Raw genomic sequence first — 13,337 nt, 5'->3', positions numbered from 1 at the left:
CTCGCTTTGACATAATGAGAATAATTCTCTCCCACTATGTGTTATGCAAGTTCTGCCGGACCTTTGAGATTCTGTTAGGATCGCATGGTTTCTATTGGGTAGTACTAAGCTATAACTGACTAACGAACTAACTAGTTATATAACTAGATTTAATTATATAATCGCTAAGCACTCGCTTGTTCTAACTGCCTATTCACTTATTAGTTCCAAGGTTATATACTCTCTAGTTAACGTAACCGGTAAGCGAGCCCGCCATATAAGCCAGCCGGTCACCCAACCCAAAACGCGTCCATGATTTAGCACATAGTTAGTTCAGCCACCCACTATGCCATCAATTCGCTCCCAATCCTCTAGAAATTCAATAGAGCAAGAGGGTAGGATTCTGTTAGCTATCTAGGCTTTCAAGAATAAAGAAATCTCTATAATTCGCGAAGTGGCGCGCCGTTTTAATGTACCACGTTCAACGCTTTGAGACCGATTACGGGGTTACCAAAATCGCGCGATTTCTCGCGCAAATTTATCTAAATTGACGGAAATTGAGGAGAAATCTCTTAAAAAATGGATTCTTTCTATAGGTCTACGTGGAGCTCCCCCCTGTCCTTCTACTATTCGAGAAATAGCGAATCTTCTTCTCGAATAACGTAGAACTACCCCGGTTATTCCGGTTAGTGAGAAATAGGTATACAACTTTATGAAATGGTATCCTCTACTCTCCTCCTAATTTTTAAGACGCTATAATCATAAACGTACGAAATATAAAGACCCGAAAGTTATTAGAGAGTGGTTAATCTTATCTAAAAAATAATTCTTTAATTTGGAATGGAATGATATGACTGACCGCCTCCGGATCCCAACCGTCTTGGCCCACATATGACCCAGATAAGAGCCTCACCCTCTACTTTAGGCTTCGATCCACCTTCCAATCGACTCTCTCCCACCCTGCTCGATCTAACTGAAAAGGGCTCAAATATCACACCAAAGCTCCTCGGATACAAGATCAGTACTCAGGATCGCTCAGGGCTAGTTCCGGGTGGCTTCATCATATGGCTTGTTTGGGAAATTGTTCCGGGGCTACGCCTTGGCGATGGTGACGGCGCTGGTCCATTTTGGGGTCTTGAAAGCCACGAAAGACAGCAAGTCCGTGTATCCCTTCTTAACGCTCTTGTGTAAGTTCGATATTCCTTCTCTCTCTATCACTGAATCTAATTATTATTAATGTTTTAGCAAGCTGAAGGAGCATGGGTGGTACCCGAGCGTGGGTAGGGCAAGAAGTCTTGTTTGGCACCGAGACACTCAAACACTGTATGCGAACCACGTTATCTTAGCTTACTTACTGATTCAATATAGCTACTTCATCGGTCGCTTCAGCAAGACCATGGAGGGTGAACCCAGACGTTTGGCTGAGCCTGCCCAACGGATCGCGACTTTTGAGCTTGCTTTACCGGACGCTCCAGTCAGATGGAAAGACTGGGATAAGGATACTTCACGCTGGAAATGGTAGCTAAGGAGGAAGTAGAATGTTCCGTTCGGCCTCACATTGATCTTTGCTTTTCTATGCCAGGAAACAATACAATCATATAATTGACGGACGTGGCGAACTAGATGGTCCCCATTAGGCGTTACGCGTCCAAACCTGGTTCCGCATGCCTGTGCCTGTGTTAAAAGCTGAGTCTGCGAGGGCTGGCAATCCAACATGATAAAGACTCTGACAAAATGACACTGTTCTACCCGATGTGCTTCCTCTGTCGCGATGGTAAATTACTGGAAAATACTCCAGTCCCCATACTCGACCGACATCTGCCTTTCGCAGGAAGGTTGTTTGCCCGTACGTGGTTAAGAATCCATATTTTAGGCGTGCCTCAAGCATGTATCGCGCAATTTGGCCTATAAGTATATGTTAGTAAGGATCTCTTCCTATCAATAGCTTATAATACTGACCTAGTGCGTGCCTCAACGTTTGTTCTGTGTCACCATTCTCAATATTATTCAATAAACCACCCTACCGGCAAAAGATACCATGGCAACCTCAGCCTCTTACAGTGCGGCTAGCCTCCTACTCGAACCCCTTCCTGATCTCGATATTTCCTCTCGCCGTACGACCAGGCACGCGTTGCACCAGATACACTTCGTTGGAGCCCTGCAACTATAGGCCAACTTTGAGGTAGATGTTACGAATACATATAACGGCTAAGCCTGGGACCCGCGGGCTGTAGCTTCCAGCTTGACGGGCAATTCTCTCACCGGCTCAGTCCATGAAGAGCAAGTTTTAGTGTCTGACGAGCGCGGTATACAAGGTCGACTTGAGGGACGAGCGGGACAGTTCTGGGAGCTATCTTTAGGGCTCATGTGGGCACTTGGGTCCTGAGAATCATTCAATGGACACAGATATCAACAATAGATCAAGCGATCAGGTCAAGAGGCTAGAGGGAAGTGCGAAGCAACTGCAGATGGAGCTCCAATGGGAGCAGATATATCCCATTCACCGACTATGTCTGATCAAGAGAACTTCCCAACCTCTCCACGTGTGTCCCGCACAACATGGAAACATGCGACCCCATCGTTTGCCAGTTGTGCGACAAGCCCATACTCCCAGTCGAGATACCCTTGCATATCCTTGCGAGCGTTACTTGTTCCTTCATACGGCCTTTTATACACGTCGATCGGCTGCGAAAGCCACCGCGATTCTGTCTCGAGGGGATGGCCGGCAGCTACCCAGGCACTTGTCCCTCCCACCAAATACAAAACGTCTCGGGAGACTGACTTGCGTGCATCGTCAATATTCATGGCGGCAACGTCACCATCGTCCGAGGTCAGCACGATAGGGCCGTCACCGTTGATAGCTCTCAAATCTCGGGTAAGTTCGGGTCCAGAAGCAAACCATGCGCCCGGAATGTGGCCCTTGCGGTAGGATGGACTGCGGGCGAGATCAACGAGAGTCGCGCCTGTGAGATTTTGAAGGTCATTGATTGTGATAGCGCCCTCATTTGAAGAATTCCATGAAGGGGCTTTGGGCGACGGAAGTTCATCAGGCACTTTGGATTGTTCTTCAAAAACATACACCTCCCATCCGAGCTGTACGAGCCAGCTGGCTGTCATACGCGCTCGCACACCGTCTGTGTCGTATAGAACAATTCGAGCTCCTCGAACACCGACCCATTCGTCGGTCGCTTGTACTAATTGACCACCAGGGGCATTAAAGAAGCCGGCTGGGTGTCCAAGGGCGTACTCCTCCGGGTCTCTCACGTCCAGCAGGTAAAGAGTCCGATCTTCCAACTCCGCGGTAAATCGAGTGAGCTGGTCACCATCAATAAAAGAGACGCCGACGTGATTCGCCCATGATTCTGCGTACTGCCGCGCCTTTTGTGATGCGTCCGCTGAAGGACTTGGAATACGTTCCGTCTTTTTGGTCTCCAGCTCCAAGCCTTCTAGCGTCCATCCGATCGTCCCATTTCGGAGGGCGACCACTTTATTCGGGATCCGAGAGTTGATCAAAGATTGGGTTCCAACAATACTCCGCGTTCGACCTGCGCAGTTAACAACGACTGTGGTTTCCGGAGAGGGTACAGCCTCAAAAAAGCGATACAGAAGTTCTCCACCCGGACAGCTTCGGCCACGAGGGATGCTCATAGTATTGTATTCCACAAAACGTCTGGCATCCAAGACAACCACATCAGCTTCACTCTCCAGGACATCCTTGACATCCCGCGCGGATAAGGATGGGGTGTGGTTGATGGATTCGACAAGCTCGCCAAACGCCTTCGATGGCACATTGACATCGCGATAAACCTCACCAACGAGGGCGTAACCAGAAAGCCCGCCTTTCAAGATGGAAACATCCCGATACCCAAGAGCTAATATCCGTGCGGTAGCCCGATCTGCATAACCTTCGCCATCGTCGTAGACAACAATCGGGGCCGACAATCGAGGAACTAACGGAGGCAACTTCTTCTCGATCTCTGAGACTGGCACACTTAGTGCGAATATAGGATGTGACTCGGAATAGGGGCCTTCTTCGCGGACGTCGAGGAGGGCAATTTCACGTTGATTTACCCAATGCTGGCGCAAGTCGCGTGCGGTTATAGATTTTGCCATTTCGCTGCTCAGATCCCAGGATAAATAATTCTCTGATCATTTGAAATTGAGAAGGAAAGAACCGATCGAAATAACGACGGAGCGATCTTCCACGATATCTCGGGTGTTTTTTTCTCGGAGGTTTTTGAATGAACCCGCAACCCACGACAGCCCCAAACATTGATATTCAGAAGCACACGCAATCCTGGCGCTTTTATTATTCTCTACTGATACATTTCATCATAATTTTTGATTTTGAATCATGAATGGAATCTGTTGCTCAAGAGGCTGCTGTACCCCGCTCGAGGCTCGGTTGACGCCATCTCAGCGCAGGATGACCAATCGTGCGATTCCACCTGGTGGACATCAACTCCCCGACCTCGGGCCTTGTCTTGCTTGTTAGATCAAACTGACACATTCAACAGAGTATGAACCCCACTCGACAACGAAATTCCTGCGAAGCATGCCGTAAGCCGAGCCGTCCTTCAGTCCCTTGAATGTATAGCTAATGATAAAATAGGGGCACGGAAGCTCAGATGCTCAGGCGAAAAGAGCGGTTGCTCTCGTTGCCGAGGATTAACATTGACTTGTAAATTCAAAGACAAAGGAGCACCCGGAAGGCCGAGAAAACGTGCACGACAAGAAGAGCCAGACCATGATCTGCCGGACGGAGAGGAGCAAATAGGATCGTCAAGCTCCTCTCACTTCTCGCCTGTCGTTTCTCAGTCGCCTTTTGGTCCTCATGAAGCCGGCAATATGCTAATGGCGGCCGGTGAATTCGACTCATTACCATACGAGCTATCCGGGAACTGCGGATTCGATTCCTCCCACTGGGAGATGCTCGGGAACGGCGATATGTGTTCCTTTCCCCTTGGGTTATTGCAGACATCCCGCCAGAACACATTACACGACCCCGAAAGACCTCCAATAGCCTTAGATCCATACATCTCTCCCATGTCGTTCTCACAGTCTTGTAAATGCGACGAAGAAGTCTCCGATCTAGTTCGGAACCTGAGCCGCGCGAATATGTCACACGATATCATTCCGATGCTTCGAACAGGCGTGTCCCTCACAGAGCGGCTACTGATCTGCCCTATGTGCTATGATGTGTCCAAGCCGCCCCGAGTAACGGTTCAAAACGTCCTTCTCATCGGCCAGCTCATGTTCGAAGTAACAACGGGCTACCAAAAGTACATCCGCTGGCTGGATAAACACTGCACTGAGCTAGATGCCAGGAATGAGACTAGAACCGTCTATCTTGACTCCGGGCTTGGAGTCCCGTCAGAACTGAATTTACAAATCGGCGGCGAGAAACTCAGAGATCTCGTCGTGCATGGCCTCCAGACAGATGCCGAACGGCTTTTGGTGTTGGGCAAACAGTTTGCCCAGCGACAACGCAATCGGCATATGGTGGGCCATGAAACTTGTCCTAATTCTGAAGGTCGTTGTCGGAGCAAGGAGGATGCTGTTAATCACGACCCGCTCGATCTTTGCCCGCATGATCCAGTAGCGCGGAAGTTGGTTCCGTGTTTCCGTATCGTTGATGAGGTTCGCGGGATGATCAAGCAAGTTGCAGATGCCGTTGTGTGATACCCGTTGTTTATAACATATTCTTTTAAGTGTGGCCCTGAAGATTATAAAGGGCCGACATTACATTCATTGTTTCTTTCGGTGGCCCTAGCTATCTCTTATGTCTTTCTACATATCATCTTGAACGAGAAGCCAACAAAACAGTATTAATTTAATCAGTGTTATCTAACCCTTACATGTTGACCCCACGCCGTGGCAACCATTCACTTTAGGCTTTCCACAAGACGAAGGCAATTTCCCAAGCCGGCAAAAGCATGAAGATGTGATTTCAACATCTGCCTCCACAAGAGCAAGCGAAAGTTGTTTGTTGATAATATTTGCCTCCGCATGACGACCCAAGAGTTGAAGGCACTCGTGATAGCCATGCAAAGCCCAAACGTTATTCGGGTGTTGATGGGCACGTTTAGGTGTCGGGCAGAGTCCCAAATCTTCAGCATAAGCCTGTGCAGCCTGTTCAACTCTGCCCTGTTCCAATGAGAGGGCTGCATATGGATGCCGAGCTGGAAGCATCCACCCCCACGGCTCTGCGAAAGGCAGCTCGTCTTCCAGAGTAATCGCTTCCCGTAATCTGGAAAATGCTTCGTCATAATCGCCTCTTCGATACTCAATTTCGCCATCCAACATGGCGGATGCAACTTTGAGAATGTCGGTGATTTTGTTGGGGAAGTCGAGACGTGTGGGAGGGACAAGTGTGGAAGCAATCTTGAACAGTTCCCGTTCTTTGTCGGCTTCCTCAAGCTGAGACGTGGCCGCATACGCGATGGCCTTTCCATAGTGTCTCATAACATTCGTTACACAATATAGATCCTTATCTTCGAGTGGGTCGAGCTTCTTGAGTTCTTCCCACATGCCAAAGCGAATGAGCACATGGACTCTGACAGCCTTGAAAAATTCCATCCAATTTGCAAGTGCAGGTGTTTCGACCCGGAGGATTTCTTCCGTGATAGTCGCCTCCATTCGATCTGTGGCGGACAACGCCGCCTTAGATTTCCCACCAAGCATCGCAGCGTAGATGAGAGAGTGATAGTCATGCAGACGGTAGTAGCTATAGAATGTCAAGCCGCCATTCTGTTCAAAGTATCTATCATCTGCGAGAGTCGCTTTCAGATTGTATTCCACAGCGCGACGATAATCGCCCACAAGAACATCGATATGAGCAGGCATGTGGAAGGTGTGGCCTGTATCGGGGAAGATTTCCCGGATCATCTCTGCTGCCGGCAGAGCAGCCTCAGGAGTCGCCGACATTTCCATCAAGTGGATATACATGTGCGCGGGACCAGGATGGAGTTCGACATTCAGCATCTTCAGAGCGCGATCAAGCAGATCTTTCACTTCGAAAACCGGGGATGATGCTATCGGGAGCCCCGTGGAGGCATCGTATAACTTTCGCGGAGCACAATTCATCAATGCATCGGCGAAGAGTGTGATAATGTCGAAATCTTCGCGACCGAAATTTATATAGACCTCTCTCATGGCATCGGCGTACGCTCGGCTACATCCGGCAAGATCCCTACTTGGATCATCGTTGGGGTAACGTTCTGCAAGAGCCTTGATGAGCGCTTGCTCCCACTCTGATGCATTGTTTGCCCGCCTCAGCGCTTCTTGGGAAAATATATAACACTGCTTGATCGCATTTAGTCGATCTCTTTGATCGAACAGTGCCCATGTCTTGTTGTAATTGGAGCCTGAGCAGAATGATATTCCCCAATAGGCCATGGCGCAATTCTGGTCGTGCGCAATTGCTTGCTTGTAGCAGGTGATTGCTTCATCGTGATTAAAGCAATATGTCCAGACAAGTGCCCTGTTGATCCATATCTGGGCTTCCTGGGAACTCGTGCTGACCTCGCGACCAAATGTGCCCAAATCAAAGTAGGGGTCGCTGGAAGCCCTTGCAGGTGGCTGGGCGTCAGCAATGTTCATTGTGCAAGCTAGATGGGCCGAGGAATAACTGTGCTGTGTCAGAAATCGTTCTGCGAATAAGAAATAATGTCGAATCTAAAATAGCACATGAAGAAGTTCCCACAAATTATGAGGGGTATGTATGGAGTCGGAGGGTTTTTATTAGCGGCGGTTAGATCGCTCGATTTTGATTTGCCTCTCGGACCTTTTTTTTTAGAAGCGCAGGGTGCGGAGTAATTGAACGTTGGGGTAAATAACATCATTTTCATATAATATCGATTTTAATGAAGAACTTTGTGTTATGGATTTATTCAGTTGGGTTTTGTCATGAAAGGTCCGGGTTTGGACTTTGGTCTATGGGCTAGAACTTGTATACAGGGTGGCCGCAACATATCTAGACTTCTCTGTAGATTTCCCCTCTAACGATTCTTCAAGTCATTATCCACAACATCCTCCAAGATAGTCTCGCCTCTTTTTTCAGCCGCAAGTTTAGCTAGCTTCAACCGTCTTGTGTCACGCTCCGTTTCCTGAGTTACCCACCATGTTATCACGGTCAAAATCGCGCAGGCACCCACAAGACCCATGGCCACAGAGAAGGGCACTGTGTAGTCTGGTGCATATTTGCTTTGGAACAACTGCGGGCCAATGGCACCACCGATCTGGCCGTAGCTGTTGACGAATCCGATAGAGAAGGCAGATCCCGTAGCCCGGGAGGTTGTTTGTACGCGCCACGGCCTATCACGTTATGAGCTATACATGAACATATCGATCGGGGTAGGATATAGAAAACTAACCACATGACAGGATACCATCCTGAAGTCAAGGCATTTCCGATCAGCGTTACCGCGTAAATTGCACCGTTACTTGGGTGGGCAACAAAGACGCCGTAGCAGACTAAGATGATGAGAAGGAAGGTGAGCGGGTACAATGGCCGGGGAATCCGGCTGCGATCTGCTGTAATTCCTGTGACCGCAATAAACAGGAGACCGCAGACCGTGATAGGGATATTGAGGAGTTGGGCTTGAGCGATGCTCCTGATAGACTGTCAGCAATGCCCGTTGAAGTCATCCTTGTCTTTCCGACTGAATGCGGAAGGATATACAACTTACGTGTAACCGAGGTTGGCGATGACTGTTGATTGGTAGAAAGTGACACCGTTGGTTCCAACAGTAAAGGTAGCCCAAATGGCCGTAAACAGCCATAGCCTGCGATCTTTCAGTGAGTCGATAACTTCACGTAGCTGAAAGTGTTGCTCGCTTGCACGAGGAGCATTAGATGGTAGTCGAGCCTGAATAAACTTCTTCTCCCGTTCAGTCAACCATTTGGCTGTCTCGGGAACTATATCGCATTTTCTCATGTTAGCCTGTGTGTTGTGAGAGCGAAAAAGGACCCTTACAGTCTGGGAGCAACAACCAAATCACAACCGAGAAAAGAACGGTCGCAATGCCTTCTGAAAGGAACAACCTAGAATAACTTTAGCACGTATTGAAGAAGAGGAGTGGATATAAAATTTACTTACCATTGCCATCCAGAAAGACCCCCTGCGCCAGATACGGTGTCGAACGCATAGGCAAGAAGACCACCGAAAATACCAGAAATATTTCCGCAAATGTCTTTATATTAATTGTAAGCAAAGTTTCATGCAGCGCGAGTTGATTTGGGAGCAGATCTTGTGCAGCTTACAAAAGTAGAGTAGTCGCAAGGACATCTCGTCCGGGCGATACCAGTAAGTCATCTGGAGAATAACACCGGGAAACTGTCCAGCCTCGGCCTGTTGCGGGGTTAGTGTGTTTTATTCTGAAATAATGAGACTTATCGGAGCCGTAGCTTACTACACCTAGCAAGAACCGTGTCGCATATAAGCCGCCCTTATTCTTCACCGCAGCATTGCACATGAGAGCGATCCCCCAACTCAGCATAATCCTTGACTGCCATTTTGAAGGAGAGCATCTCTTGAGCAGTAAATTTGAGGGTGCTTCTAACACAATGTATGGGACCTAGGACGTTCGTGATTAGCGATATGCCTCGGCCACTAAGTCAGGACTTCATCAAAATCTTACATAGTAAAGGACATTCACAAGATTGTACTCGTTGGATGTAATTCCAAGCTGCGTCATGATATTCTGATCCGTTCCCTTGTTCATGATCCGGGCATTGGATGCCTGTGAGGCTATAAGTTCTTCTGTCACATACGGGTATCCTGGAAGGGGTGTTAGTACGCACATTGTTGCTGTCCAGGTTCTTGAACATAAATATGAGTGAACAAAGTGTCATCAACCGCCAGTCAATCTTGCGTAGTAACTTTTTCTCTTCTGCCGCCGTGAGCAATGTCCGACCACTCATAAGCTCTGGGTCGTAGCCATCGATGCTTTCCTGGCTGGATGAGGCTTCAGCGAGAGCTTCACCACGTCTGGCAAAATGGAGATCATGAACGGCATTGCTTTCACTGGTGGAAGTAATATCAGTGGCTGTGGTTTTACCCAAGTCTTTGGATGAAGTGCGCCCATGTTCTTCGTCTGCCATTGTCGCAATGTTGCTTTCGGCAGTACAGTGTTAAAAGATCACTGTTGATAGTACGGTTAAACGCGAGCAGCCATTACTAGATCTCAACGTCTCTCCTTTATCAGTTCGGAAACCCTCCGAAAAACATTATCGAAGCTTAGACCAAGCTCCAAACCTAGCACAACAAATATTGTATCATAGTCCACAAGTATTGCAATTGACATGGCCTAGGCCATACTATTATTGAGTTTGTAGGTATAAAATCTACTCAATTGGGTTTAATATAGAGGGCGACAGTCTATTCGAATATTTCGGGAACAATCCGTTATTTTTCTCCAATTATTCTCTCCCGGCGGGAATTCAGTCAGGTCCAGTAGTTAATATATTCTAATTAAGCACTTTTACTGAATAAAGCATTAGTCATTTTGCAGGATCTTCCAATATAATACCTGAAAATAATCTAAATGCAGTGAAGTCGTGATTTACGGCAGAGTTCCTGATCACGCAAACGGAGGATATCATGATGAGATCTGAAATCCCACGTGGCGCAAAGTGGAGATCCACCTACATTCGCACTCATAACCTTTTTCACTTTGTATACCTACGTAGGTATCAACCTTGCGGGTTGTTAATGGAATGGATCTTGAAATTGCCCGATTGGAATAGATCAATAATACGATCAAATGTCAGTCCCGAGACTGCCGTAAAGCCAAAGATATCGCGATATTGATAAACCCCCCATCTCTCCTATATAGTGACGCGATTGTCTCCAGAATAAAACCACTGTGATTGTGTTAATTTTGCATATTTTGTCCAAATCCCTTGCATAAACTATGGCAACTTTGACTCAACCTCCACCCCCCGTTCCTACAGGATCTGATATCCCGACATACAGTCAGGTTCCAGAGACTTCTTTTGATCGTAAGTTTTTCGCATCCTCCATTCATGCTGTACCGTATAGTCGTGGAAATTGACAGCTCATATACTTGGAATAACATGGCTAATGTGCAATTTGTATATAGTGGACTGGGCGGACCTCGCCACCTTGGATCTATCTCTGTTTGACCAGCCCGGCGGCAAAGACCAGTTAGCCAAGCAGCTCTTCGATGCTATCCAGAACATAGGTCAGTAGTATATGGTTCAAACCCCCTACTTTTTACACCTGTAATACTTACTTAGATTCAGGCTTCTTTTATATTACCAACTTCGGTCTCTCGCAGGAAGATGTTGATCGGCAGTTCTCTATTGGCAAGGAGATATTCAAGCTCCCAGTAGAAGAGAAACTCAAGTTTCGTGCGGAGCTTGAGAAAGGCGGTTACAATGGCTATAAGCCAATGGGTCTGCGAGTAAGTTGAAAATCGATAATATACGGCAAACAAAAGATCATCTCTAATATATCAGCTTAGGAAATCAGTCCGGGTGTTTATGACAACACAGAAATCTACAACATACCCAAATTTATCCCAGCTCTCGAGCTTCCCCAACCGGACATTGTAAATCGCAATCGTCCCATCATCGAGGGCTTCGCACGCCATATTCATGACCAAATTGTGGCCAAACTTCTCACGCTCTTCGCAATCATCCTCGAGCTACCAGAAGACTATTTCCTGAAGGTCCATCGCTACGATGAGAAGAGCGACTGCCACCTACGGTATATGAAGTACCACCAACGTACAGCGGAAGAAAATGAGAAGGCCGCCGGGATTTGGTCCAAGGGTCATACCGACTTTGGCAGCTTGACTTTGCTATTCCGCCAACCCGTTGCTGCACTACAGGTTCGCACGCCGGAGGGCGAGTGGAAGTGGGTCAAGCCGTATCCCGGCAGCATTACGGTTAATCTTGCGGACTCACTCCATTTCCTCACCAATGGTTTCCTCAAAAGCAGCATTCACCGTGTAGTTGCACCGCCGCCGGATCAGAGGAACGTAGACCGTCTTGGTGTTTTGTACTTTGTTCGACCGGAGGATAGCCTCGAGCTGCGGCCGGTTGTAAGTGAAGTGCTGCATCGTCTGGGGTATGATCAGACGATCGATAATAGTGCGGTTGGTATCACTGCTGGTGAGTGGGTGAAGGCAAGAGTCGCCAAGGGAGTTGACAAAGGTGTGGCTCGGAGTGAAGTCGGAGATCAACCTATTATTGGAGGTGTGATAGCTAAATATTATGATTAGAGATTATGTACATATTTATGTTTTATGTGCTTTTATGTCACCGCAGATGAGTCCGGTCGTGGCTTCCTCGAAGGCGTCAACCTTTTGAGAAAGGAGCGGCCTTGGCCCAAAATAATTTCTTCCATCTCCCTGCTCACTTCTCTCCAACCTTGTCGACTCCCTTTGTCCAATATCATCCCAATCCCAAAAGGCACTCTCCGCTTCATTTTGGCAATGGCCAACTCTATCCCCTCGTGCCGCTAATGAGTGGCACGATCGCGAGATTGGGGACATTTGAGTACCAACTTGAGCGAACTTGATTCATTCGGCATCCAAAATGACCGAATGGAGGCTTTATGTGCACAGGCTCCAAGCGTACGTCGCCAGTATTTACAAGAGAACAAGACACCTTGCTAATCGTAGAAGTGGGTGCTTTTCCTCTTGTGATACAGTCCCAAGTTAAGATTCGCGCATTCTGTCAGCACTCGACTTAAAACCCATACCACCAAGCAGTTCCTCTACCACTCTCTTACATCCCTGCTTTAGGAGTCGTTAGAACAAGCACACCTCGAGACCGACATGCAAGAGGCCGCAGAAATGGTTGCATGGATCATGCACGACAACACCGGATGATTTTTCACTTTCATTCGTAAGTCAGATTAGTACGTATCTTATCAAACATGTTATTCTAACCAGTTTTTATAGACACCTGCTTATATCACAAGACCACCACGAGATATTCCTGACAGCTTGTCCTGGTACCACGTCTCCGGTTACTACCAGTGCGTTATTCGACCGCGGGACACTTCGCCCGCCAATGATTTCTCGAAATCACCTGATTGACGACCCCTGAGCGTTACGCCACGTTGAGATCCCCGCAGGGATGGTGGTGGATCAATCGTTGCATCACGGCCACCCCAACCGTCAACCAAACCTGCAGTCGTCGAACCATAACTGAGATTCTATTGCTCGACGGTTGCAAACGGGATACAAGCACTGTTGGACGACCAATCCTTAGGGTGTCTGTAATCCTAATGTCAACTTATGCCGCTCGCCCCTAAGGGATTACAGGACAGTATTTGACCGCTAGGCCAAAAGATCATAAGGACAAATATAACATCTCGTTTG

The 13,337-nt window shown here is 47.8% G+C and overlaps 6 protein-coding genes across 6 annotated transcripts; 3 read left to right on the top strand and 3 right to left on the bottom strand.

The window, feature by feature from the left end:
* Positions 1-870: 870 nt before the first annotated feature.
* N7455_011934 (uncharacterized protein) lies at positions 871-1,501 on the top strand (the record flags this gene model as incomplete). Its single annotated transcript, XM_065606781.1, has 3 exons — positions 871-1,166; positions 1,225-1,302; positions 1,348-1,501. The coding sequence occupies 3 exons, from the start codon at positions 871-873 to the stop codon at positions 1,499-1,501; spliced, it is 528 nt and encodes a 175-aa protein (XP_065459947.1).
* A 995-nt stretch (positions 1,502-2,496) lies between these two features.
* Positions 2,497-4,092, bottom strand: N7455_011933 (uncharacterized protein; the record flags this gene model as incomplete). Its single annotated transcript, XM_040953983.2, has 1 exon — positions 2,497-4,092. One exon carries the CDS (start codon positions 4,090-4,092, stop codon positions 2,497-2,499), a length of 1,596 nt encoding a protein of 531 aa, XP_040815681.2.
* Positions 4,093-4,499: 407 nt separating this feature from the next.
* On the top strand, positions 4,500-5,661 carry N7455_011932 (Zn(II)2Cys6 transcription factor domain-containing protein; the record flags this gene model as incomplete). The annotated part of the gene is made up of 2 exons (XM_040953756.2): positions 4,500-4,539; positions 4,592-5,661. The coding sequence occupies 2 exons, from the start codon at positions 4,500-4,502 to the stop codon at positions 5,659-5,661; spliced, it is 1,110 nt and encodes a 369-aa protein (XP_040815615.2).
* A 165-nt stretch (positions 5,662-5,826) lies between these two features.
* On the bottom strand, positions 5,827-7,581 carry N7455_011931 (tetratricopeptide repeat protein; the record flags this gene model as incomplete). Its single annotated transcript, XM_040953834.2, has 1 exon — positions 5,827-7,581. One exon carries the CDS (start codon positions 7,579-7,581, stop codon positions 5,827-5,829), a length of 1,755 nt encoding a protein of 584 aa, XP_040815796.2.
* A 398-nt stretch (positions 7,582-7,979) lies between these two features.
* N7455_011930 (uncharacterized protein) lies at positions 7,980-10,083 on the bottom strand (the record flags this gene model as incomplete). The annotated part of the gene is made up of 9 exons (XM_040953945.2): positions 7,980-8,295; positions 8,355-8,594; positions 8,670-8,898; positions 8,957-9,024; positions 9,080-9,173; positions 9,244-9,331; positions 9,393-9,557; positions 9,621-9,722; positions 9,784-10,083. 9 exons carry the CDS (start codon positions 10,081-10,083, stop codon positions 7,980-7,982), a joined length of 1,602 nt encoding a protein of 533 aa, XP_040815798.1.
* Positions 10,084-10,895: 812 nt separating this feature from the next.
* On the top strand, positions 10,896-12,230 carry N7455_011929 (uncharacterized protein; the record flags this gene model as incomplete). Its single annotated transcript, XM_040953893.2, has 4 exons — positions 10,896-10,983; positions 11,085-11,186; positions 11,248-11,408; positions 11,469-12,230. The coding sequence occupies 4 exons, from the start codon at positions 10,896-10,898 to the stop codon at positions 12,228-12,230; spliced, it is 1,113 nt and encodes a 370-aa protein (XP_040815633.2).
* Positions 12,231-13,337: the final 1,107 nt, after the last annotated feature.

This window comes from Penicillium solitum (assembly GCF_028829755.1).
Source record: "Penicillium solitum strain IBT 25940 chromosome Unknown utg000009l_segment0_segment0, whole genome shotgun sequence".
NCBI lineage: Eukaryota > Fungi > Ascomycota > Eurotiomycetes > Eurotiales > Aspergillaceae > Penicillium > Penicillium solitum.
The sequence above is the reverse complement of the archived record's forward strand: the minus strand, read 5'-3'. Positions and strand labels throughout refer to the sequence as shown.